The sequence below is a fragment of the Xenopus tropicalis genome, chromosome 6 (assembly GCF_000004195.4).
Source record: "Xenopus tropicalis strain Nigerian chromosome 6, UCB_Xtro_10.0, whole genome shotgun sequence".
In the NCBI taxonomy this organism is placed as follows: Eukaryota; Metazoa; Chordata; class Amphibia; order Anura; family Pipidae; genus Xenopus; species Xenopus tropicalis.
Genome location: NC_030682.2, coordinates 51,715,200 through 51,741,780, shown reverse-complemented (window position 1 = coordinate 51,741,780; position 26,581 = coordinate 51,715,200). Strand labels below are relative to the sequence as shown.

The window sequence follows — 26,581 nt, the reverse complement described above, 5'->3', positions numbered from 1 at the left end:
GTAAATCAGATTGTTACTTTAGTCATCCAATTATAGTGTTGTAGGAATATCCGTAACAGCAATTTAACATTCATTCCAGAACGTAATCAAATTGTTCCCTTTTCAAATGCTCATAATAATATTTTTTAATTTTGTCTAGGACACAGAATTGATGTTCCTGTGTAAAAAAATTCCATCAAAGAATATTTAATGAATATTGACATAGCAATACAAGTATGGGACCTGTTATCCAGAATGCTGGGGATCTGGAGTTTTCCAGATAAGAGATCTTGCCATAATTTGGATCTCCATTCCCTAAGTCTGCTAAAAAAATAATTGAAATATTGAACAAATCCAATAGGATTGTTTTGCCTCTGATAAGGATTAATTATATCTTAGTTGGGATCAAGTACAAGTGCTGTATTACAGAGTAAAATGAAATCATTTTTAAAAATTGGAATTATTTGCTTATAATGGAGTCTATAGGAGACGCCTTTCCATAATTCTGAACTTTCTGTATAACAGGCTTCTGGATAATCAATCCCCTACCTGTACTCAGATGACAATAAAATGACAAGGAGATGATCTTACCATAACAAAGAGTACAATAAGAAATAAGTTCTAGTCTCTGATCCTCAGGCCTACTCCATACAAACACTTGGAATCTTCTAGTTTCGTCGGCCTACGTGGAAAGTTCAGGGAGTTCATTATATCCATACATGTCTTAACATTTAGCAAATACAAACTATTGTTGACTTATATTGGTGAAAACCTGATTTATCTTGCTTAACATGATCTGAGTAAAACCTATTTTATATAGATGAGGAAATATTTTATTTTTTTTACAATCTTTTAATTGCAGTTTCCCTCCCTAGGCTTTCTTTTAAGCTGAAAAGAGTGACCAGGCAAGCATTGCTATTGCCCTGCACTAAGCAAAATTCTGCTGGAAATATTATTTCTTATACCAATGAATGTAGGTAGAGTAATAGCACAATTTGTATTATTGAGGTTCCATATGCCTTTTAACAATTTATGCTACTCTACAGTATTTATGTCACCAAAGGACTTGGAGCTTTGATTTTAGTCCACTTTATAAATCATCAAGATTAGAGTACAAGCTAAACAATGATATTGATAATAATCAAATAATAATAAACAAAAACACATTGGGGCACATTTACTAATCCACGAATCCAAATCCAAATGGGAAAAATTTGTATTGGAAACGAACATTTTGCGACTTTTTTGCAATTTTTTAGTCGCCGTTGCGACTTTTTCATAAATTGTTGTGAATTTTTCGTAGCCGTTACAACTTGCGCGAATTGTTGCGACTTTTTCATAGCCGTTACGATTTGCTCGTATATTGTCGCGACTTTTTCGTATTGAGCGCTCGTAAACGGCGGGTAAACCTTTCAGACTTTGCATGATTTTGGAAGCCTCCCATAGGACTCAATGGCACTCTGCAGCTGCAACCTGGCCCAAGGAAAGTCACGATACTGAAGCTTGAATGAACCCGAAACTTTCGTACTCGGCGCGACGGCTACGAAAAAGTTGCGACAATTCGTGCAAGTCGTAACGCTACGAAAAAGACAATTTACGAAAAAAACTGAAAATACCGATCATTACGAAAAAAACGTATTCGGACGCTTTTCGAGCGTTCGTGGATTAGTAAATGTGCCCCATTGACTGCTCTATATGGACAAAATGTTGGGCTGTAGGGGTAATTACATTACCCAGCATGCCCACAGCTCATGTAGCTATCTTTGATGAGGATTTGCCTTCTTATTCCAGACGTTTGGGACATACAGGTAAGATGCCCATGAGTGGCAGCATGACCAAAGCTTACTATGAGAGGCTGCAACACAATTATAGTTCCTGGCAACCCCCAGTAATTGTTATCGCTTACCTAAAACCTCCATTGGCGCTTACTTAGCACAATTTTGCAATTGGTCTTCATTATTTGTTTTTTATAGTTTTTGGATTATTTGCCTTTTCTTCTTTATCTTTCACGGACCCCAGCAGTTAAAAAACTATTGCTCTGTGAGCTTACAGTTGCATCATTTTTGTTACTTTTTATTACTTTCTATCCAGGCCCCCTCCTATTCATATTCCAGTCTCTCATTCATACCAATGGCTGGTTGCTAAGGTAAACAAGACCCTAGCAACAAGGAAGATGCTAAAACTCCAAACAGGAGAGCTGCTGCACAAATAGCTAAATAAACACAAATAATAAAACATAAAAACCAACTGTAAATTATGTTAAAATATCATTGTCTACATCATACTAAAAATTAATTTAAAGGTGAACAACTCCTTTAAATACCAAATTGTTTTTATAATTCATTTTATGACATAATTTAACCTGCAAGGGCATATTTCTATCGTCATTTCTGCTTAACTCACCGAAAAAGCTGCTACGACATTGGGAACATTATTAAATGCAATCACAATAGGAATAATGTCAAGAGCACTGTATTCCAGCACTGCCGAGTTTATTGCATCTGCATCTGGGGATGGGCCATTAGCAAAGAACACAGCCACTTTTCTAACATGGATTCCATGACGAATGCGTTTGAATATGTTCCTCCCTACAAACTTCATGGCTTCTCCAATATTTCTCCTTGAAGATGATCTTTCTGGAGAGATGCCACGAATTGCTTCCAGCAGTAGGCTTTTCCGTTTGTAGTCAGAGAAACGAATGAGGTATTTGGTATTACTGTTATACGCAACGACAGCAACACGGGCTCCTCTAGGGCAATTGCTCTCACTAATGTCCAGCTTTTCTATTATGGAAATAATGGTGTTCTTCATCCTTTGGAAAGCAGCCGGGGGAACGTCCTGAGATGCATCCAGAGCAAACACTATTTCAGTTGGGTAAACTGGACATTTTGAAGCACCTTTAAAGTAAAAAAAGGAAACATGTTTTGTCTTTATCTTTTCAAGCTTAAAAACTGGAAAATAAAGTATAATAAGAAAATAATAGTATTGTGCCACTTACTTGCGAAGCAAGCTGTATAAGAAACAAAAAATCAATAACATTAGATATTAGGTACAGAAAACCATGGTAACAGTATGATGCAATGATAGAGAGAGAAGCTTGGTTATAATGTTATACTGAGTGTTTGTGGAGAGCTACACAGACTGACTTCAAATAATACACTGTAGGTAGGTCAAGCTACTGGCAATACTCATTTTCTTAAGCCATTTTACACTTTAAGTGGGATAATTATTGTTTTACAGTTGTGAGACACAACTAATTATCATAGACATGATGAAGTACATATCTCAGAGATGGGATGGTCACCTATGGATTTCTAAGATGTGGTTTAAAATCTGCATATTAGTTTAATATGATTTCCCCTCTTAAAAATCCCTATCCTGCACCCTTCTGCTCCATTGTAAAGCTTATGAGGAAACTTTGCAAAACCTGTATATTTATAAAAACCCACTTTATGTAAAGGAATGGCAACCAAGATCCAGATTTTTATGTATTACAATATAAGATGTACCCACAGTTCCTTGTTGCTACTTACAGTCTCCTAGGGTGACACTTCACATTGCCATAAAAGAGAAGCATTTCACAGTGCTTTAACTGCCATTACTCAGTCATTACTAATGTTATATAGTTATCTGAATCCTATTGTGCCCAAGCCCTTAGAGAGCCCCTATGTATTAAACACTTATACACAAAACTACTTACGACAATTCTCTCGAGTAAACGCCACAAGTTCACAAGGCTGAAAAATATAGTCAATTATAATGTAAGACAATTTCAACTAAATAAGTACAACAATGTACAAAATCAGAATTTAGGTAAATATTAATTTCCATTCCAAATCCTTTAGTAGATAATAACATGCAGCTTATTAAGGTATAATCAGTTTTTAATGCTACTGTGCCATTGAAAACATAACTTGCTGCAAACTACAACGCTCCTTTTGAATTTCCTAGTTTGTGTTCCAACTGTAGCATTAAAAAAGCCATTATCTGAGAATCTGCTGTTTAAAGTAGCTAAAATAAACAAGTACATCAATACAAAATCTGCGTGATTGTATAAGATTCAAGGGTGTGGGAGCATACCGTCATAGGCATAGTTCCTGGCAATCCTTTGGCGCCCTGTCAGAAATAAAAAAAAGCAAAACAATATATAGAAACTGTTAATAATACAATTCATTAGTATAGGTAATACTTTTTTATATAATAGTGCTCCTGTATCCAAAGCCCACCTTCTTTGCTGTTATCTCTAGTTCTGAACTGAACAGAGGCCTCAGCAGTACATTCTATCTAGGAATCACTTCCTTTGCACTAAATCTAAATTCGAACATGAACAGTGGAAGACTCAAACCAGAGTCAGCACATTCAAGGAATTCCCACAGCTATTTCTGCAAGGGCAATATCATCAATAGGATGGCATCAGCTGAAAAAGGGTCCCCTGCAGGGATGGTGCACAATATAAACAAAAACAACCAAAATGTAATTCCCAATGAAACTGTCCAAGATAAACTATATGAATGAGGTAAAGCAACACTTACACAACATGTAATTACAATAACATCATAAGTATCTGACCAGATATACGGCAAATGACAGTATGTATTCCACTCATGATACCAGTTTCCATTCATTCTTGCTGTATAATCCCAACTAATAGCCATTTTCTTACTGTATATAACAATTTCTGAAGTTCTGTGTAATTCAGAAAAGGTTTCCATCTTATTTACTACTGGCAATGCTCAAGATGTCTTTGATATTTGTAGTCCACCAACATTATCTATAAATAATGGGCATTAATATCATGCCTACTGCTCAAGTTTCCCTGTTCCCTGTCCTCCATGCTACCATATTATAAGTCTTTACTTGCATCGAATGCTGTCTCCTGTATTTTTCTTTATTTAGCTACAAGAACAATCCTTATTGTAATGAAACACTATGAGGGACAAAAGCTAATGGATAACACAGTGGTTGCTTACAAAAATTTGTCTAATTAAAACTAATTTTTAAGGAAAAGAAGCAGTAACACTGGATCTAAAATAAATAACTTTATTTATAAGGTGAGGGATGATTGACATATATTGATGAAAGAATCATGTTATACATACCATAGGTCCACGTGGTCCCCTCTCACCCCTTTGTCCATTAGTTCCTGGAGGGCCAGAATTACCCTGAGGGCAATACATTTACATTCAAATGCACAGAAGGATTTATATTGTCTAAAATACATGCTTTCATACATATTGTTTCCTGTTGCAGAGTATATTTAAAGTTATTTCAAATACATACAATATTTATAAGGAAGGTTTATATTCAGTTTACTCACAGTAAAACTAAATGACATTTGCACATTGAACATACTTCTTATTTGCAATTTACACTGTAGCTTAGTTTGACCAGTAAATGCCACCTGCTGATAGGTTGATATATAGGTGATAAGATCTGTACCAAACTTTGTATCTTTTATTATGTAATCCTATTAGTAATAAAGGGCCTTTACACCATTTATATATTGCGAAAGGTCACCCAACACTGAAAATTAACATTTTAATGTATAAAGTGTTTATTAAACTAACTACTGTTTATTTTATTACATGTTACTTTATAATGTCTTACCCTTCTTCCACTAATTCCTTTTGGGCCACCATTTCCAGCTATTCCAGGATCACCATCTTCTCCCTGTAAATAGATAACTAGATGGATACCATAGGAATCCCAAGCTCTATGCTTGTGGCAGTTACTGACTGCCAATATGAAAGAAAAACAGTAACATGCTCCCTACTGTAGTTTATAAAGATATATTAAGGAGTAGTTCCATTATCTTTTACACAGGCCTTTCAGAGAGGTATGTTATGCTTTATAATTAACTAGTGTCCATTTATGACAAAATGGGCCAGATTCAGTTTAGTGAAAAACGTTATCCCATGTTTCAAAACTTAAAAAAAATCTTTCTGCTAATTCAATTCCATTTTCCCATAGACATCAATAGAGCTGTTATGTGATAAACAGTTCTACAAGTTTTTTTCTGAAATCATTTCCATCTCAAACTGAATCTTGTCCATAAGTTTTCATGTGAAACCATAAGATAACTTTTTCATAGTGAACTGAATCTGGACCAATATTACATATTACAACTATTTATTTTTTTCACTAGTGGGCAGAGTGGTGCAGGGGACCCTTATAACAGAGATGATCCCTCTGTGCCAGTCAGAAGGAGGGGACTTGTCCTAAAGAGATAAATGGGAAAAAAGAAATGCTGAAGTCAAGAGAACAAAGAAATCTAACTGAGAGGAATTGCTCACAGAAGAGCCAACTCCAGGTTCATTCCTGAATAGTTAGGGCAAAACGTAAAGTAGCCTCATCACACAATTGTATTAGCCTCCATACACAGGGGCAGGGGGTGTGACGGCAGCGGGGCCCACAAGGCCCTTAATCAGTTGTGATGCTGCTAGGAGATATGCTGTGGTAAGGAGGACAGGAGGAATGAAGGTCCCCAGTGCAATTATGTTTCTGTTGCTATACCCTCCTCTTCCCCAGAAATGCTTTTGCCCACAGTGCTTCCCCACTAACATCCAGCCAGCCCTGCCAGCTTTGTCATTTTCATTCTGAATATCACCAGGACCCTTTGCCCTGCTTTTCCACCAGCTGTCCCCATAGCAGCACTGAAAGGCTCCTTATGCTGCATAGGAAGAAAACAAAGAAGCTGGCAGAGGTGGCTGGTCGTATTGCAAGGGTAGGGAGCATCACAGGGGGAGAAAATAAAATTGTGAGAGGTGCTGTCTCTAAGTTACCAGTGGCATTAGGGATGCGCTAAATACATAATTTTTTAATTTAGTTAAATACAAAAGACTTGTAAAATCATGTGTTAAGAAAAGTCACTTTCAGTTGTCCATATCTATAAAGTCTCAGGACTAAGGGGCACATTTACTAAGCCACGAATGGGCCGAATGCGTCCGATTGCGTTTTTTTCGTAATGATCGGTATTTTGCGTTTTTTTCCGGAAAAATGTCGCGGCTTTTTCATTACTAATACGATTTGTGCGAAAAAACACGAGTTTTTCGTAGCCATTCCGAAAGTTGCGCAAGCGTTAAAACTTGCGCTAAAAGTTGCGCTTTTTTCGTAGCGTTAAAACTTGCGCGAAACGTCGCACCTTTTAAGTTTTAACGCTACAAAAAAGGCGCAACTTTTCGCGCAAGTTTTAACGCTACGAAAAAATCGGCAGATTTTGTGCAACTTTCGGAATGGCTACGAAAAACTCGCGTTTTTTCGCGCAAATCGTTTTGGTAACGAAAAAGTCGTAAAGACGCCGAAAAAATCGCAAAAAATACGAAAAAGTCGCAAAATGTTCGTTTTCAAATCGGAATTTTTCCAATTCGGTTCAGATTCGTGTCTTAGTAAATGTGCCCCTAAGTGTTCGGATGTAGTTTTGCCTGCAAATCCTGTAAATGAATCCTGCTAGGCTGAACCCCAAACAAAATCCTGGATTCCCTAGTTTTGATGTCAGAACATTCCATTTATAAACATATACATTTACAATTTGCTGCATTGTAGAATGCCCACTTTGTATAATATACAGTATATATATATATGGCAATATATTTTTTCACACTAAACACACGCATCTATGTTACAGGAATCAAAAAACAGAGCAATACCTACCTGAGGCCCAGGATCCCCAGGAAACCCTAAATGACCCTGAAAGGTAAACATTTAATTTGTAGTTAGTCTATTACGATTGTCAAACATAGTATATTTATTTCCGGTTGGTAAATATTCCACATGAATAGAATGAGCACAGCAATTGTTATGGCAGTAAAATTAATTTGATGGAGCAGTTATTTCTCTAGTAGAAGGCAGACTTGGCAGACTGTGATATTTCCGTTGGACTTGAATGAGAGCTTTTTACTGAGACCAAAAAAGAAAAACCTTTACATGCAGTTAAAACCTGAGTTTATAAAAACATTGGAGAAGTACTTGCAAAATATTATATATATACCATAGATAGATCCCCAAACAGTGGCTCGTGAGCAACATGTTGCTCGCCAACTCCTTGGATGTTGCTCTCAGTGTCCTCAAACCAGGTAGTTATTTTTTAATTCCTGCCTTGGTGGCAAGTTTTGGTTGAATAAAAACAATATTTACTACCAAATAAAGCCTCCTGTAAGCTGATAGTGTGCATAGAGGCTTCCTAATAGCCAATCTTAGCCCTTATTTGGCTCCTCCAAGCACTTTTATGATGCTTGTGTTGCTCTCCAAGTCTTTTTACATTTGACTGTGGCTCATGAGTGAGAAAAGTTGGGGACGCCTGCCATAGATCTAGAGTACGTGAAGTAAATAAGGAAGGAAATGATCTGGAAAGTGGGGAAAAAATCCAAACATATTAAGAAAGTAGAAATAACAATGGTTACATGGTCCCGGAAAGCAGCAAGAGAAAAATATAATAGCTGAGACATACCTTCTCTCCCTTTAAGCCTGGGGGACCATATCCATCAGGACCATCCAGCCCCTACACAATGCAAAATGAGGTCAATAACTGAACAGTATGGCTGATCACAGATTACGTTTTACAGCAAAGGTATAAAAATCCAAGCATCCCAAAAATTCATCCTCCTATTAATTTACTAAATAAATAAGCATTTTGGTACCAGACAGTTAGTACCAGAATATCCTGCTATAAGCATGAAACATCTCATAACAGAACACAGCAAAGCAACCCTTATGGGAAACAGAACCCAATTTTCTTTTTAGGATAAGCAAAGAAAATTTAATGCTAAGCAACGATCCACTATACATCAGTTAATGGTTTTATAGGTATTAGTAAAGTAATTGCTATTGAACACAGTATTTCTATGTCCCTGCCTGACTATTCTTTGTGCTGAATGTTCTGGCTCTTGAAACAATGTAGTGGAAGCCAGCTGATTAAGACACCCATGAAAACAAGGAATTGGAGTATTGGATGCTGGAGATCTGGCTTCTGCTGCATTGTTCCAAGAGTTTGAACCAGCAAAAGGGAGAGGGATAAATAAATACCTCTTTTGCAATCACATTTACAAATGACTTTGAATTTTTTTTTTTTTAATGTATCTTTTTTGTGTAGAGTACCCCTAATGAAACAGATAATATTAGCTTATTTAGGTTCAGTAATAAATAATATAAAAGAGGCATAGTTGGACTATGATTGATTGGTACTACAAATACAACATTAGGGCAGATATTTTAACTTATACATACTGGCAAACCTCTGCGACCCGGAATGCCTGGCTCACCCTTCTCTCCGTTTTCTCCAGGTTCCCCCTATGTTAAAAAAAATAAATAAAAAAAACAAAAGTTAGCATGACACAACAAAACAGACCTCAGAATGACTTCAAATTATTTATTTTCTTAAATTTTTCTTTTCCCGTTTGTGTAAAAGAAAACACAAAATGATCTGCTAAGTTTTGTTCAACAAGGCATCCAGTTTGTTCTAAAAATTCATGCAGGTCTTAACAAATTCTTAATGGGTGGGCACCAGAGAAAAATCTTTTTAGGAACCACAAACTTTAGGGAGTACAATATGTTTTGTTGCATATACTGCTTTATAGGCCCCACAATAGTTGCTTAGAATGCTTTCTTTATTTATTCCAACCTGGGCTAAGTTTAACTCATTCTGACAAACTTATAGTATTGTGAAAACCAACCTTTAGTCCTGGAGCTCCGGGTTTGCCAAAGGAACCTGATGCACCAGGGGCACCTGCATCTCCCTGGAAAGGAAATGTAATTAGCAGAATAAATTCATTGGCACTAAACCTGAAACTTATAGGTCTGCAGAGTGGGCTTATTTTTAAAAATGAAATTTCCCAAAACAAAAATTCACAGAGTGTGAAAAAAGTCGTGGTCAGGTCAAAAAGGTTGCTTCAAAAAAAGTTGCCACCGTTTAGCAAGTTTTTCAGCAGTTTTGCAAATTTTTCATCAAAGCGAAACAAGACAGATTCGCTCATCACTACGCATTTTGATTATACTGGTGCATTTATTATGTCATTGTACACACTGGTAGTGTTTTGCCTGACTGTGCATGTTTGTAGCTTTAATGAACGTGTATTTACAGTACCTGACGTCCAGATAACCCTTGTGGTCCCTGTGGACCTGGTGGTCCAGGCATGCCTTGGGAACCCTAGAAAAGTATTAAACATTAATTTATGTCATTTGTGTTACTAACAGATAATACTTATAATGAATAAAATTGCCATTTTCATGCAAAAATTAGTCTGGGTACAGCAAATGTCTCAAATAACTTATTTATGCTCACTATTGGTGTTACAGTATATTCTGTTTCTCGGTAGGATTTACTTTTCCTTTAAACGTTACTGGCTTGGGTTATTTTATACAAAGAAACTTGCTACTTACACTGGTTTGGTTGCTCTGAAGGGTTAAAATTATTCAACATCATGAAAGCACAGCATTAGGTTTGCACTATTTACCTGTAATCTATATTACAAGCACAAACATAATAACTATTGCTATGTGTCATGTTATTTTGAATAGAGTACCAAATTGCACACCTGTCAGCAAGGGATGTAAACATAATGCTTACCTGTATACCTTGGATTCCACTATCACCTTTGTTCCCTGGCTCTCCAGGAAATCCTCGTGCTCCCTGTTAGTGGCAAAAAAACTAAATTAATTACAAAATTCTTCACTTTAATAAATTCACCAAATTCAGTAGTGAAAAGGCCATGTTAGAGTATGTCAGCCAGCTTACTATTTGCTAACATTGCATGCTTTGTTTTTTAGTCCTCATGTTCTGAGGTGATTTTGTTCTAAAATCCTATGTCTCAAAATTAATTTAGCTCTGCTTATACAGAAAGTAAGGGCTGCTCCCCACTTGCATTCAGCGCTTACATGCCCCTGTGTAAGTATAGGCACATTAGGAAGAATAGGGTGTGTTTGTTTCTGCGCTTCCCTGCAGTGGAATGTAGAGGAAAACAACACAGGTAAGTGCAGAAGCAAACGATTGCAAGTACAAGCCCTTAAAGCTATGTCTTTAAAAGTAATATTAGTGTTTGTGTTAAAGGAGAAAGAAAGGTTAAAACTAAGTAAGCTTTATCAGAAAGGTCTATGTAAATACAGCCATAAGCACTCACAGAAACACTGCACTGACTTCTCTGTAAGTCCCCCCCTTAGTAATGTGGATCTGAGCCAATCAGCAGGAAGCTGATTCATAGGGGCTGATTTACTAATCCATGAATTCGAATCCCGAATGGGAAAAAATCAGATTGGAAACAAACATTTTACGACTTTTTCGTAATTTTGCGATTTTTTTCGTCGCCATCGCGACTTTTTCGTGAATTGGCACGACTTTTTCGTAGCCGTTACACTTTCGCAAATTGTCGCGACTTTTTTTCGTAGCCGTTACGACTTGCACGAATTGTCGCGACTTTTTCGTAGCCGTTAAGACATGCGCAAATTGTCGCAACTTTTTCGGATTGATAGTAAACGGCGGGCAAACCTTTCTGATTTTTTCACGACGGCTACGAAAAAGTCGCAACAATTTACGAAAAAGTTGCCACGAAAAAATGCAAAATACCGATCATTACGAAAAAAACGCATTTGGACGCTTTCGATCCGTTCATGGATTAGTAAATCGGCCCCATAGTCTTACTAACTGAGCTTGTTCACTTGGTCTGCATGTCTGCTCAGGAGCGAGGCATTATGGGAACTTTCTTTACCCAGTTCAGCGTTTTTTCTTCCTGTTTGGCTTCTGATCATCTGAACAGGTGAAATATGGGGAGACTTAAGGGCACTATTGAGAGAACTGAAGGTATGCCTGCAACTTGAGATTAACTCTTTATTAGCCTGTCCTTCTCCTTTATAGGACATTTAAACCCAAAAAATTAATCAGTGAACAGCCTCTTTGAAATCTTTAAAGGAAATGTAACACTAAATTTTTTTAAGCAAAAAAGCTATTGTACCCTGCACAAATAACTGCCCTATCCTGCAAACCACTTAGTATTTTAAATGCTTTAATAGAAAATACCTGCTAAAACTTGGCTTCCTGTCAATTCAACTACTGTGATAAGGCAAATATGCGACGAGCCGAGCTTGACTCCTTCCTATACAGAAAGAAGGCTAGGCTCGATCGTCGCATAGTTGCTGCTGCTCCTTCCTTCGCCGTATCGCCGTAGTTTAATTGACAGGAAGCCAATTTTTTATTAAAGCATTTAAAAAAAGTGGTTTGCAGGATAGGGCAGTTATTGGTGCAGGGTACAATAGCTTTTTTACTTAAAAAAATTTAGTGTTACTTTTTCTTTAAATACCTGCCACACCAGTTGTTCAAAGGTTAATAGTAAGGCTGCAGTATCCCCTTTAATACCTTACTATTCCTTCTCCTCCAACTCGGCCCCCTCCCTTAGGTATGGACTTTGGCTGTTCGCTTACTGAGCATGCTCAGTTCTTTTCAGCTCCAAACCCGCCCTCCAGTATAGCAGCCAATAAAGAGATGGCACTGCTGGTCTCCATAGAAACTCTGCTCTAGCTGTGCACTCTGCTGGAGAAACATGTTTTTTTCTCCTAATCTCCTGTCTTGAGCTAAGCAGGGCTTTTTTTTTTTAGCAAAGTAAGCTCTGCCTGTGTAAGCCTGCATTCTTGATTGCATTAACTTTTTTTTTGCATGTATTGAGAACTGCTGGGAATGTGCACTCTATGAAATTGGTTATTTTAAATAAAAGCATGCTGTTTGTGTTGTTGGAAAAGAAAATTCTCTTCTTGGGGTGTCTCCCAAGATAGCCCAAATTTGCTACTGAAAACTGAAGCACATTTAGAATTGTTGCTTTCCTTCAACCATGTAAATGTAATAACCTGGTAGAAACTTATAACTGGAGATCATGAAGAAGGAAAGTCTAAATCACTGGGGGGTGTTAAATATTAGACATCTCCCAGCAATTGTAATAGCTTTCCTGGGGGTAGTGATTTATACTTTCCTTCTCTTTTATCCCTGCCCTAAAATACATGAATTAGGGAAGTAAAATAATTGCCTGAGGGTCATGCCCTAGGAGGGTTAGCAGTAAGGCAAGGCTTTCCATTGTAATTAATTGCATTTCAAACAGATTTGTAAAAGAAGCATTAAAAGTAAACTCCAGACCTACAAGTATGAACAGGTATGGGCGTATGGTATAAATACATTATTTTGTTTTAATGATCCTTCTCTGGCTACTACCCCTGGCCTCCCAGCTATAGTTAAGAGTTGGGGGGCTCCACTAACTATTTAACCCTTACATATTCTCCCCCACCCAGCAGACTGGGAAATGGGGAACAACAGATACATTTAGTTAAAAGACATCTCCACCCCAGGTTTTGGTGGTGCCTAAGTCACCCAAATAAATTTGGTTTCTATTACTATATACTCTACCACAATGGGAGTAATAAGTATATATAATAATAATAATATATATTAACTAACATTTATATATAATTGCAAAATGGATTTACAACTTGTTGTCTGTCACCTGAGATATTTCCAAAATAAATTTTAAATGCTTTGAGAGTTTCCTCAATATGAATGAAGGCTGATGTTCCAAAATGCTAAATCGCCAGGAAATCACCTTCACATTTCCAGAGATGGGATTAACATCAGCCGGTAAGCATTACTCTCTGTATAAGGAGGATTCCTGCTGTGCTGAATCTTTTGTAGCACTGAATCTTTCTTAAATCCTACATGGTAACTGGTGCCAAACAAAGCTCAATAAAACATGCCCACACAATCTTAGTGGCAACGCACATTATGTGAAAGACTCACTCCAAGGTTGTAAAGTAATAAAAATAACAGGAAAACCTTTCAAAATGAAAGGCATGACATAAAATTCTCCTTTCTGAACTACAAACTTTGAAACATATGCGCAAGTTTTTATTAATAACCGCTGACCTTTAAACCAGGAGGCCCTCTTCGGCCTTGTGGACCCTGTGGATAAAGTAATGCAAAAAAGTGTTATGAAATATTTGGCTGCTGATATTTTTCAAGTTTTGAGAAAAGTCTATTAACACAGATAGAAACACTGGGTTTTGTTTTTATCTTTGTAGACTAACTCGTCTCCAGTGTTTCACCAGGATGCTTTATGTCTCTGACAGGTGCTTCTGATATGTGTGTCAGCTCTGTCAAATAAAAAATAGAAACTACACTGAAAACTGTTGTTTCTGGGGCCTCACGCCCCCTTTCTTAATGTATTGGTTCTCAATAAATGGCACACTGAGGGGTATTCTTTTGCCCACACTGAGGCAGATCACAACTGCGAATCGTGAGTGGAATCCATTCTTTTTTTTTCCATTGTTGCGTAATCCAGATGCTATGCAATTTTTTTTTTTGGGAATTGCTTCTGGCTTTTGTGAATTACCCAAGGTGTGTGCTCATTTTTGAATAAATTGTACTGAAAACAGGTCTTCTTCAATGCATTCCTTCTACATAAGTTTAATGAATGGGGTTTGTGCTGAACATACTTTTTGCCTATTGCTCTAATTTAGAAAAGCTAAAATCTGTGGGATCCCTGCTGTAAAGGACAGAGAGGGGGGTTACGGAAACTTGTTTTTTTGCTTTTTTTAATTTTTATTTGTTTGAAACCATGAAAAAAAATGATTTCCATGAATGAAAGTCATTTATCAAAAATTTGCATGGAAAAAGCACAAATGAAAGAAAGTCATGATAATTGCAACTTTTCCGACTTGATGCACAATAACCATGACCTTTTTCATATTGGTGCACAAAAGCCAGCATCAAAACACCCGAAAATCTCTAAAACCTTGAAGCAAAGAAAGATCTTTCAGTTGTAAAAAGGGACATCTGCCATTGACTTCTACATGTTCTTGACAAGTTTATGCTGGTGTATTTTTTTGGGATTTTTGGAAACAAAAAGCTTAACCTGAAAAAAGTCATGGTTTATTAAATGCCCCCTCACATGTCGAAGCAAAAATGTTTTGGGTGAATGCTTTTTTTTTAAAAATTGAATAATCTATGGATTTTTTTAAATTAAAAAATAGGAATGATTTTTTTTTATTTTGCTCATGTAGAAAAAAAATGTATATAAATGTACCTGTATGCTGCCTCTTTAATTATAAAGCTATGGTCCTATTTCAAAAATCTAGGCTAAAATGTTACACTGTAAATTTGCAGTCCAAAAAAATCAGTTCAATATTTACATTAGGTCCATTATTTCCTGGCTCTCCTTCCACACCGTCACTTCCCGCCTCTCCCTGGGGAAAAAACAAAAATATTCTTTTAATCCAATGTGCTATGCATTACAATTATTCACAATGCTGTGGCATAGGTTTATTGGATATGTTATTTTTCCACTACAATAAAAAGAATATTCATGAATTATTTCTCCCAATGAAAAGCAGCTGTTTCTACTGAGAAGGATCTCTGACACATATACCAGATATTTACTGTATCTTAGATGGCTTACTATGTCCAACCATCCATCAGTCAATTTAAACAGATCATGTTACACCTTTTCCCAATAAATATTATAAAATATTGTGTTCGTAGTGCATCAGGTTTGATGTTGGCCCACAAGCACATCTGTCGTTTCTGGATTGTCCTGATGACCTTAAGCATGCAGTCTCCTTTCAGAGTTACTGTATTAGGTAATATTATTTATCCCAGTCCAAGAAAAATGTCAAGCCAGGCATTATTGAAATACAACCACTTTGGTGCTGGTGAGCATTATAGAATAACAAGAATGGCACAATACAGTGGAGCATTTGATGCAATAAACTGGTCACTCACAGGCAGATTCCCACCAGATCTGTCCAATTAATTTACTTATGTATGACTGTAAAACACAGTTATATCTGCTTATTTAGTGGAAGAGCCACTAGAGAGGATCTCAACAGAAACTTTACAATGATGGAAGGAAACAGCATTTCTCCTATATGGGCAGACCACCTGTGCTTAGATTGGACTACTGGACCAGATTTGAAACAGCCTTCAACAAGGGACATCCCACTCCAATGCCAAGTGAGACTGTATCCACATATGAATCAATTAACCCACCCAGGTTCACAGTAAATCTCCTATGTATTTGGGTGGAGGACATTTGTAGAACTGAAAATAGTAAATGCCAAAATCCTGGAATTAAACTTATTTCAAGATGTTCCTTACTTTTTTTTTTTTTATTGAGAATAACAAGTTACATGATTTATGATGGTAGAAGTTGTGTATAGTTACATCTATAAATTGTACAGTTGTCAATTATTTATACTTCTTACGAGTCATTCTTTGGGGAAGGGGGCAAAGGGTGGGAAGGGGGGTTGGGGGGGTAGGAGAGAATGTACAAGTCAGGGTCTTGTTTTCTCAGAGTCCTGACTTGCCAGAAAGCAGAAAATAAACATCAAATATGGATATAGATAAAAGAATAAGAATTATAGGTAGTTAAACTGAAACCAAACTAAACCGGGTGGGGTGCCTCTTTTTACTCCTCTCGAGTAAAAAGATTTTTTTGATGTTCCTTACTTTTATCCACATTCATATCAGTCAATCATAAAACAGGGGACCTCCTACCAATAAGAACAATAAAAAGAACAATAGCAAAGATTCTTTTTTGGCCTTCTTGCCTAGAGTGGAGGATAAAAAAAAACCCACATGTGATGGCACAAATGGGCAGCAAAAGAATAGTAAAATTCCTCCAGATCAAAATTTAGGCATTTTTTCCCACCAAATGCTGACTCCTTTATTAGTAAGTTTATTAGTAACTAGGAGTCTTACCTAAAAAGCATCAATTTCATAAGGTCTGTGGCAAATGGGAAGATTAGTCCCCATGACAAATCTCCCTTTTCTCGGGCGACTAATCTCCCCGATATGCCATCCCACCACGAGAATGTAAATCGCTGGTGGGGTGGCATACGCGGTGCGGTGATTGATTCTGCAAACTGATTATGCAGGAGCTAGCATGGATCAAAAAAAAAGGTTCCCCATATCTATTGGTTTGTTGTTGGTCTTACAGCTATTCACAATATAATCTCTTTGCACTCACCGGTCATGACTCTTTTCTTTCATTTGTATGATCTGGGTGCCCTATACCTCCAGTCATTTCTATTTATCCATCTAGCAATTAACTCAAGACAGCAATCCAAAAGCACTTTTTTAAAATGAATTCTGAATTGCTGCTGGAATGTCTGCCTCATGTTCATTTCTGTAAATTGCCAGTCTGCACAGCAATTATGTGTTACCTATCCATAGAACCAAAACAATACAATTATACTACAGACAGGAATTTCAAAGAAAGTGAAGTCATTTACCTGACGTCCTGGGTTTCCTTTCAGTCCTATAGGTCCCTGAATGTTAATGTTAGTTCCAGGCTCACCCTAAAAATTACAGTTTAGAAATGTCATACATGCAAGCAGACTCAGAACAGGATTTCAGCTGTCTATTTTAAATCCTTCAGACAAACACTGCTGAGTGATAAAGTTGCAAATAACAGTAAAAAGCCAAGGTAAATTCTGCTGAATAAGAGGGTAGTTAATAAATGTAAAATTCACCAGGTGCCGAGGGGCACAATGAGCAATGCAGGTAATAATCTACCCTTTTATAAAATAAGAGCATGTAAAAAGCCACTAAGGAGCTCAATGAACATATAACGAAACAAGGCCACAGGCTGTGTGCTACTATACCAAGCATGTGATTCAAGGTAACTATTTTTACATTTTAAACAAGGGGGTACATTATTTATAGTAATACAGTAAAGATAACATCCCTGACATAATAAAGCAAAAATAACCTTAAAATGCTACAGGATTGAATTAATCACTACCACAAAACATATTTTGCCACTCCTGCTTAGGAGCTAGTTAGTAAGCACTGGCAAGAATTGCATTGTTGTTATTTATTCAGTTTGTCTGATCCCTAATAGTGATGTGCGGGTCGACAAAAAGTCCATACTCATCTGCTCCCCTTAAATCATATGTGAATGTTGTCCCAAACCACAGGTAAACCTATGGGTCATACAGGTATCAGCCCAACCAATGTATGGTATATATTATATAAAATATGGTATAGCCCATTATGCATGTGTTGTGGTAAGAGTGGCGCTAGCAGCAGTGTTTTTGTGCACTTTTTGTGATTTCCAACAATTTGCTGTTCCTAGAAATTAATTTTAAATGCTGGTGAATATGCAATGCAATGGTAATTTTACACATTTCCAACCATATATGTAATAATTCCACTGTGAAATCACAAATATTTAACCTGGCATTTGTATAAAACAAAGGAGTAAGGTAATATCACCCAGTCAACTGGTTATATTGAATGATGCATGAAAGCAAACATCTTGGTGCCATTTATTACATTACCCTATAAAACTATACTTACTGGGTCTCCCCTCAGTCCATTTTCCCCTTTTTCTCCAGGTTGCCCACGAGGACCTTTTCTGCCCTGTCATAAAAAAAGAAATAAAACTCAAATTAATTTCAACTAAAGACCAATACATTACTTGGATACACTTTTGTTTGAGTAAACTTGAATAAGGTTATCGTCCTACCTGAGCTCCAGTGTCTCCACGTTCTCCTGATGCTCCACGCCCTCCAGGTTCACCCTAAAATAAGCCAAAATTGCAAAAATATAAAATATGTCAAATCAATAAAGCACCTTGAACTAACAATCAGAAAAACAAAACACTAGGAACTTCTGACACCTACTCCATTATGGTGGGTCTTCATTACAGGGAAGAGATAACCTTAGAAATAGCTGTCAGAATAGCATCAGTTAGCATATTATTTGCAACTTTTCAACTGATTTTAATTTTTATAGCATTTCTATCATTTGTCTTTCTTTTCTGCAACATTGCAGCTTAAAATGGTATCTGACCCTGGCAAAGACAAAAGTAATTCACATGCTTCAGCTATTGTCATTGCTAATCTTAGTTACCAGGATAAGTGGGGCCATAGCAACCAGAGAGTCACATTATCAAACTGCAGAGCAACAGAACAAAATGTTGTTTAAAAAAAGTAAGAAATAAAACAAATTACTTTTGCAGTTTGTCTTAGAATACCATTATCTAACTCATATAAAAGCTATGAACTAAACTAATTGGTTAGCAAGTAAAGGATATCCCTGTCCAGGCAATCACAAATACAGAAATAAGAAGTTCTCATTCTCACCAATAAGAACAATTTTTTTAATTTTGACCAAATGTGTAGCCTTGAAACACAATATAAATATTACTTTACCTGCTCTCCAGGCACACCATCAATTCCAAACTCTCCATCATCACCCTGAATAGAAAATAAAATGGAAAATAATTCAAAATCTTGGACAAACATTTACTTGAGGTGACTCTTTGTTATGTCTTGCTAAACGTTTTTACTATACACAATAGTGCCTGAAAAAAGCTTAAAGGTAAACTAACGTTTAACTAAAGAAATAGGGTAGAAACACTGCACATTATGTTAGGCTTCTGTACCAGTCCAAGGCAACCACAGCCCTTTAGCAGTGAAGATCCGAATATGCCCCTAATAGCTTTTTTTTACTGATTTACAGCACATGCTCTGTTCTGCTGCAAGTTACCCGAGTTTAGGGACTGACTCATAATATACTGTATATATAGAATATATGTCTTGATACAAATAATTTATTCAAATTATTAGTACATGGCAGCCCCAAAACCAGTGTAATTAGCACCAGAATTTAATAAACAGACCTGTGGCATGAGCTTATTTGACTTTATATGACTTCTTCTTTATAATTTGCATCCCCCCCATCTTCTCAACAGCTGCCCAGAGCAGCCACTGAGCATGTGAGTGTCACTGACACTTCTAACAGAATCCAAGATGAGGAGCTCCTGTGACAGCTGTTAATGCCTGGATCATTACTGGTATAGAGATGCTGAATTTTAAGGCTGCTGCATTAAGTTCGGTATTTGAAAAAAATAGTTTTAAGGACTCCCTCCCCCAACACACCGAAGGTAAGTCTAAGTTATGTGCGCTCAGGTAAGGTGGTCACACTGGTCATGGGGGGCCTTGCAGGGGGTGTGAAGCTGTGGCAGTGGCTCCTTGGGGGGTGCAAGGGCCCCTGAGGCAGCAGCCCTGGTGGGCTCTGCACCCCCCGGTCTGACCCTGGGCTTAGTTCACCTTTAGGTTGGCTTGGGCAGATTGGGAAGATTACTGTGCCTCAGTCTTTTATGGAGACAGAAAGGACACACCTATAGACATTTTGATTATAAAATAGTACAGGTATAGGATCCCTTATCCGAAAACCCGCTATCCAGAAAGTTCCAAATTACGGAAAGGCCCTCTCCCATAGACTTCATTATAAGCAAATAATTCTAATTTTTTCCCCTGTTATAATAAAACAGTACCTTGTACTTGATCCTAACTATGATATTATTTATCCTTATTGGAGGCAAAACAGTCCTATTGGGTTTATTCAATATTTAAAAGCCAAATTACAAAAAGATCCCTTATCCGGAAAACGTCAGGTCCCGAGTATTCTGGATAACAGGTCCCATACCTGTACTTATATTATTTCTAGTACAATGAAGATTGAGTTTCTGATTAACTATTCAGTAAGAAGGAAGCAAAAGAATCTGGCTTTTACACAGAATTTTGTACACTAAGCTATTTATATTTCCACTGCCACATACAACCACAGAATTCAGTTTGGAAGCTTAGAACTGTTTACTGTTACTGTTTACTGACCACTATATTTTTCAGTGGTCAACTTTAGATTTATTTTTATAGTTTGTTCTTACCACCAAGGGCTGCAATGTAACTAAAGAGCAAGCCCCTTATAATCTGGACAAACATGCAGTTGCTGAATGTTGTGACTTTATGCTGCCACTGATTGGTCACTCCACTTTCTGTACTTGATAGGATCCATGATAGGGATTACTCATTTAGTTATTTGGTTTTGGACCCTAGAGATTAGCAGATTGTTTAAAAAACATTGCCAAAATGAACGTAGTGGAAAGTAATACAAGGTTTCGGGAAATTCCTTTCATATGTGTGCCAGGGCACAGATCCCTGTCAAAAGCAAAGTGTGTCTTATAATGGTTTGTTGGCCAAAAAACAAACTGAAAAGAGCCAATTTGGATATAACACTTAAAATCTTTCTGGGGCAGCATCCTCAAATACTCCAGAACTGAATTCAGTAACTGAATTTTATAAAAGAGAGCCAAAATGTTAAGTGCCCTTGACCTTGATTAAAGTTGTGTTTCATTTTGGCTTCTATAGTATACACATTTTACTGCAACAGTAAAGTCCTAAAGCATAGATAATGACCAACACAAAAACTGCTTTATGGGTATTTTACCATAGTTTTTTGGTTATTTTTATAACTGCACTGTATTAAGAAATTCAAGAGAATGGTAAAATCAGGAATCCAAGAGTACATAGATTTGGCAGTCAGCTGCTATATATGTATATATATGCATACCATGTAAACTGCCAATCTGAAAACAACGGAGGATAGTATTATCACATACAGAGAATCCTATATGGTCGGCACAGCCAGGCCACTGACAGGCCACATGGTGAGCAATTTAGTTTAGGCAACTATAAAACAGTGATACAACTAACCTTGTCACCACGAATACCTCTGGCACCCTGGAAGAGAAAAAAAAGGTTCAAACAAAATGACAAAAGTAATATAATAAAAAATTATATAAAATAAAGAGTTGCCACTCCCCAACAAATAAACATTTAATAGCCAATAAGATTCCAAAATGTATATTTGAGATGTATGTAAACCAATGATTTACCTTTAATCCCCTACGACCAGGACATCCACTTTCGCCTCTTGTCCCATTCAGCCCACGGAATCCTCTTTCACCCTGAAATCAGACAATGGTTTAACTTTATTTTTAATACGGAATTTAATTCTTCGCAAAAATATAATTAAACTGGTAAACAAAAAAGAAAGACAGATGGAAAGAAAAAACACAAAACAGAACATAAAAAGAAAATGGACTAGAGAACAAAAGTTATTCACAGTACTGGAAAGTAACTTTAATGATATTGACAGAATGAAAACAGTACCTGATCTGATGCACTTATATCCCTTAAAACAGCACTGTCTAACTTCTGTGGTACCGAGGGCCAGAATTTTTCTGGCCAATGCGGTAGAGGGCCGATAAAGGAAGCCAGTGTTGACCACTCCCCCTTTTTAAACCACACCCATTTAAAACCACACCCATGTTGTCACAAGAGCTTTTAAGACTATATCCACATTAATGGTGGCAGGGCAGCAAAACCCAAAATGGTTGGTGCTCACTGAAGGGATATCAACCTTCATTCATATGTAAAAGAATTATATTATGTCATGTAGGCAACATAGGGCAGGCAGAGTATGGGACACACAGGCAGCATAGAGCAGGCAGAGTATGGAACATACTCTGCCTGCCCTACCCTGCCTGTGTGTGCCATACTCTGCCTGCCCTACCCTGCCTATGTGTGCCATACTCTCTCTCTTCCCTATGCTGCCTGTGTGTATGGCACACACAGACAGCATACACTGACACAATGCTGACACTGCTCCTACAGTCTGTCTGAGGTGTGAACAGGGGAGCAATGTGGGTGATTACAGCCTGAGCCTGAGGTATGAACAATGCAGTGGGTAAACAATGCAGGGATTAAAAAGTGTGAACAGTACAGGAGATTACATATTTAAACAATACAGGGGGATTACAAACTGAATCTGAGGTGAGAACCATGCAGGGGGCCAGTTAATCTCAGTACTGATACCATTTAAAGCTTGCACAAAGGTAAGCCATCAAAGCAGCCAGACAGGTGGGGGGCCACACAGAGGGGGATCGCAGGCCACCAGTTGGACAGCCCTGCCTTAAAACATCCAAGTACATCAGATGCAGGTACTGTATTTATGCTGTGGCTACAATCTGATTAAAAGGACTTTGTACTCAATGGCCCTAAAATCAGCAGTAGCCAAAGTGTTACCCACAAAAAAAATAAAAGCAGCAATAAAAAGTTACACATTCTGCAGTGCGTATATACATTGCAATATAAATATGTTACATCAGATTTATTAAAGTTGCACTTACATGACCGCCTTCCTCTCCAGGATGACCTTGAGATCCCTTTATACCAGGCTGACCCTAAAAAAGGGGCAAACGATGAGTCAATTAAATGTTGTGCATATGTGTATTATTAAATATAGGGATTATTTAGGAAAATAAACAGCTACTCTGCTTTTTTTGGTGGTTTTGCACAATCAACACAAATGAGCCTATCAGTGGCTTTACTACCAGAGACACATGTGCCCCTCATGGGGCGTGGGAATGTGCTAGTGGTCACATGGGATGGAGGGCAGGTAGGGGTGTGAGGCCTAGGTGTAAATTATGCACCCGGGCCCATGTGGCTCCAGCTATGTAATTGGAGCCTACTTAATAAACATCAGCAGCCAATAAGTAATGGGCTCACAATTTACACCCACTTGCATACCATTTACAGATTTACAGTCAAGCACAAATCATTGCACCACAATAGCAGCAGGTGCACTTTATACTATACCCCACATATTGTTTGAACCCCTGTGAGATTTTTATTTCCTTCTGCCAATTCATCTGTGTCAATACATGATCATTAAACAATTCATGATGTAAAGAATATATGGTAGTGCTAACAGATCCCAAAAACAAGAGTGAAAGAAGAAAAACATATCAGGTACAATTTACCAAAATTCATCTTTTCACACTACTGTGCATGCACAAGCTGCACGACAACAGAAGAAGGAAGAAAATCTTTCACTCACCGGTACCCTGGGCCGGTGCAGTTTTCTGCTAACAGAAGCACTGACCCGGGTTGTCAGGTAAGTAATTACAATCACTGGGGGGGTGAGTACCATTTTGGCACAACCCAGTGATCATACCTTTGCTTCTCCTTTAATTTTAGCCTCTGATTAAGTGCAGCATAGCACAAAAGTCTATTTTTATACTTAAAGAAGAAGGAAAGGTAAAAACTAAGTAAGCTTTATCAAAAAAGCTCTATGTAAATACAGCCATAAGCACTCACAGAAATGCGTCCTCTTTTTTGTGAACATGATCTTCAGTATCAGACCTCCTATCTTTCTGCAGAATAAACATAGCATTCTAGGTAGCACTTATGTGGCAAATCTATTGGCATTGAAATGTCAAAACGATTTCCTTCTCTTTAAAAGGGTTGGTTCCCATTAAAGTTAACTTTTAGTATGTTATAGAATGGCGAATTCTGAGCAATGTTTTAATTGTTCTTCATTATTTTTTTTTATAGTGTTTCAATGATCTGCCTTCTTCTGTCAACTCTTTGCCAGTTTCAAATTGGGGTCACTGATCCCAGCAGTGAAATAAATATTGCTCTGTGAGGCTACACTTTTGCTGTTATTGTGACTTTTTATAACTGATTTTTCTATTTTTTTTTATTATTATTATTAACATTTATTTTTAAAGTGCCAATATATTCCGCAGCGCTGTACAATCGGTGGGTTTCATACATTGGACATACAGAGTAACATATAAGGCAATCAATAACCAAAACAAGAGGTGAAGAGAGTCCTGCCCAAAAGAGCTTACAATATTTAGCTCCTCTTCTATTTCTATACCAGTCTCTCATTTAAACCACTCCCTGGTTGCATTGGTAATCTGGACCCTAGCAACCAGATAGGTGCTGAAACTCCAAATTGGAGAGCTGCTGAACTAAAACTGAAATAATTTAGAAACTACAAATAAAAAAAAATGAAGACCGATTGTAAATTGTCCCAGAATATTACACTCTACAACATACTAAAAGTTAATTGAAAGGTGAACAACCTCTTTAATATGTTTTCACAGTAAAGGAATCTTTGCTTTTATCACTATTCATGGGATCTGTGATTGCCTGCTAATACATTCTTTGGAGTAAGAATTACTTCTTTCTGCTGTAGGTCTGGGGTACGTGCACCTGGACTGGACCCCATGCTTTTACTGGTAAGCCCTAACTTTTAGACCTATACATTATTTTAATAAAGTTATTAAATAGTTTACTTCTGTTATTCAGAAACCTATTATCCAGAAAGTTCCAAATTAAAAGACTCAATTCTAAGGAAACAATTTTAATAATATAGAAATAATTTCCTTTTCCTCTGTAATAATAAAACAGTACCTTGTACTTGATCCTAACTAAGCTGCATTAATCCACATTGGTGGCAAAACAGTCCTATTGGGGTTATGTCATGTTTAAACATACAAATCCCAAACTCTGTAGGGTGAATAATGTAAGTATCATATATGAGGCATTTGCAATATTCAAAGTGTGGAAGTATTTCAAGTTTTTGTACACACAATTCAGCATTATTTCTCAGAACTACAATAATGAATATCTGAAAAGGTGCTATGACTGGAGATAATAAACAGTATATGGATACATAGGTTTCTGTAATGATCTTATTTAATATTAAGCCAAAAACACAGTGATAGACTATAAAAAAGCCCAAGCACAATGTAGGGACACAATGCCCACACTGCAGCTATTAATTATAGTGATATTTCACATTCCTGTAGCTTTATGGATACACGGTAATTACCAAATCATTTTAAATCAGTGGACACTCCAGCTGAGCATTATACAGGCACCTCCATCAAACAGATATATTAATAGGAAGTCTTAGCCATTCTGCTAAAAACCTGTATGACAATAAGATTACAGCAATGTACGAAGGCTACAGCAATGTGCATGTCATTTAGCCGTATGGTTGACCTCTTACCTTGTGCAGAATTCCTCCTGGTGGGGTTAGACATTTTAGTTTTAATTTTGCAAACAAATTCTCAACATTTGCATGTTGGTTCCTGAACTACTGCTAGGGAAGCTTTTTTCTAATCAATATAAATATTCAGAAGCTCACAGCAAAGGCTGTATGTTATCCAAAAGTTATGCAGTCAAAAACTTAATTGGCTTTCATTTGATTTATAACCAAATGACTGTCCCTACATCTGATGCTTCTCAATAGAACTTGCCAAGATTTTGTAGTCAGCTTTAGAAGAAACAGAAGCTAGCTTTCTGCTTATAGAACATTTCCATCTTGGAACTATAGTCATAAGATTCCAGTAGGCTTCAGGCTGAAGTGATTCCCATTCACTGTAAAGGTATTATTGTTTCCCTTCATGTTTGAAGCATATGATCGTGCTCACTTTTAATCACAGTTTTATACTTTCCCAGACAGTCATGGACAAAATAAAGTTTAACCTGGCCAGGTGACAGAACAAATTCAGCATCCGTAAATGTTCATTATAAAAAAGTGCGTTTAGTGGATGAACAAAACACATCAGTGTCTGCCGCAGCTGTAAGATGTTAGCTGGTTTAAAGATCGCGTTGAGCAAGTTAAAAGGAGAAACCAAATTGCTGCAAGATTTTTCTAATCTCCATAAACTGAGTGTTTGGCTTAAACTGCAAGGATTGAATAATTGAATAATAAATCCTTGAAGTAGGAAATGCCAAATTGATTTTGTAATGTATGTGCAGTTAAATATGCTGTTTTCATATGAGACACTTTTTCCCTGACCTATGAATGTGCCAGGGGGAATAGATCATATGATTAATTACACTGAAACAAAGTGACCAAAACACATTAACATGGTGAGAGTTTGGGGAATGTGACTCCTGTGACTACACTACAAGAGCTGCAGATCTG

General features: G+C 37.1%; 1 protein-coding gene across 4 annotated transcripts in view; it reads right to left on the bottom strand.

Moving 5' to 3' along the window:
- col6a5 (collagen type VI alpha 5 chain) overlaps nucleotides 1–26,581 on the bottom strand; it is a 104,971-nt gene that overhangs the window by 24,228 nt on the left and 54,162 nt on the right. For all 4 annotated transcript variants that reach the window (XM_031903527.1, XM_012965534.2, XM_012965535.2 and 1 more), the window contains 22 exons: nucleotides 22,983–23,036; nucleotides 21,687–21,758; nucleotides 21,505–21,531; nucleotides 19,159–19,203; nucleotides 18,471–18,524; nucleotides 18,302–18,364; nucleotides 17,233–17,298; nucleotides 15,133–15,186; nucleotides 13,868–13,903; nucleotides 10,541–10,603; nucleotides 10,058–10,120; nucleotides 9,648–9,710; nucleotides 9,202–9,264; nucleotides 8,426–8,476; nucleotides 7,630–7,665; nucleotides 5,587–5,649; nucleotides 5,079–5,141; nucleotides 4,060–4,095; nucleotides 3,680–3,716; nucleotides 2,978–2,989; nucleotides 2,383–2,876; nucleotides 571–661 (listed from right to left, as the gene is read on the bottom strand). In XM_031903527.1, coding sequence (XP_031759387.1) covers nucleotides 571–661; nucleotides 2,383–2,876; nucleotides 2,978–2,989; nucleotides 3,680–3,716; nucleotides 4,060–4,095; nucleotides 5,079–5,141; nucleotides 5,587–5,649; nucleotides 7,630–7,665; nucleotides 8,426–8,476; nucleotides 9,202–9,264; nucleotides 9,648–9,710; nucleotides 10,058–10,120; nucleotides 10,541–10,603; nucleotides 13,868–13,903; nucleotides 15,133–15,186; nucleotides 17,233–17,298; nucleotides 18,302–18,364; nucleotides 18,471–18,524; nucleotides 19,159–19,203; nucleotides 21,505–21,531; nucleotides 21,687–21,758; nucleotides 22,983–23,036 — 1,606 coding nt within the window. The remainder of the gene's footprint in view (nucleotides 1–570; nucleotides 662–2,382; nucleotides 2,877–2,977; nucleotides 2,990–3,679; nucleotides 3,717–4,059; nucleotides 4,096–5,078; nucleotides 5,142–5,586; nucleotides 5,650–7,629; nucleotides 7,666–8,425; nucleotides 8,477–9,201; nucleotides 9,265–9,647; nucleotides 9,711–10,057; nucleotides 10,121–10,540; nucleotides 10,604–13,867; nucleotides 13,904–15,132; nucleotides 15,187–17,232; nucleotides 17,299–18,301; nucleotides 18,365–18,470; nucleotides 18,525–19,158; nucleotides 19,204–21,504; nucleotides 21,532–21,686; nucleotides 21,759–22,982; nucleotides 23,037–26,581) is intronic.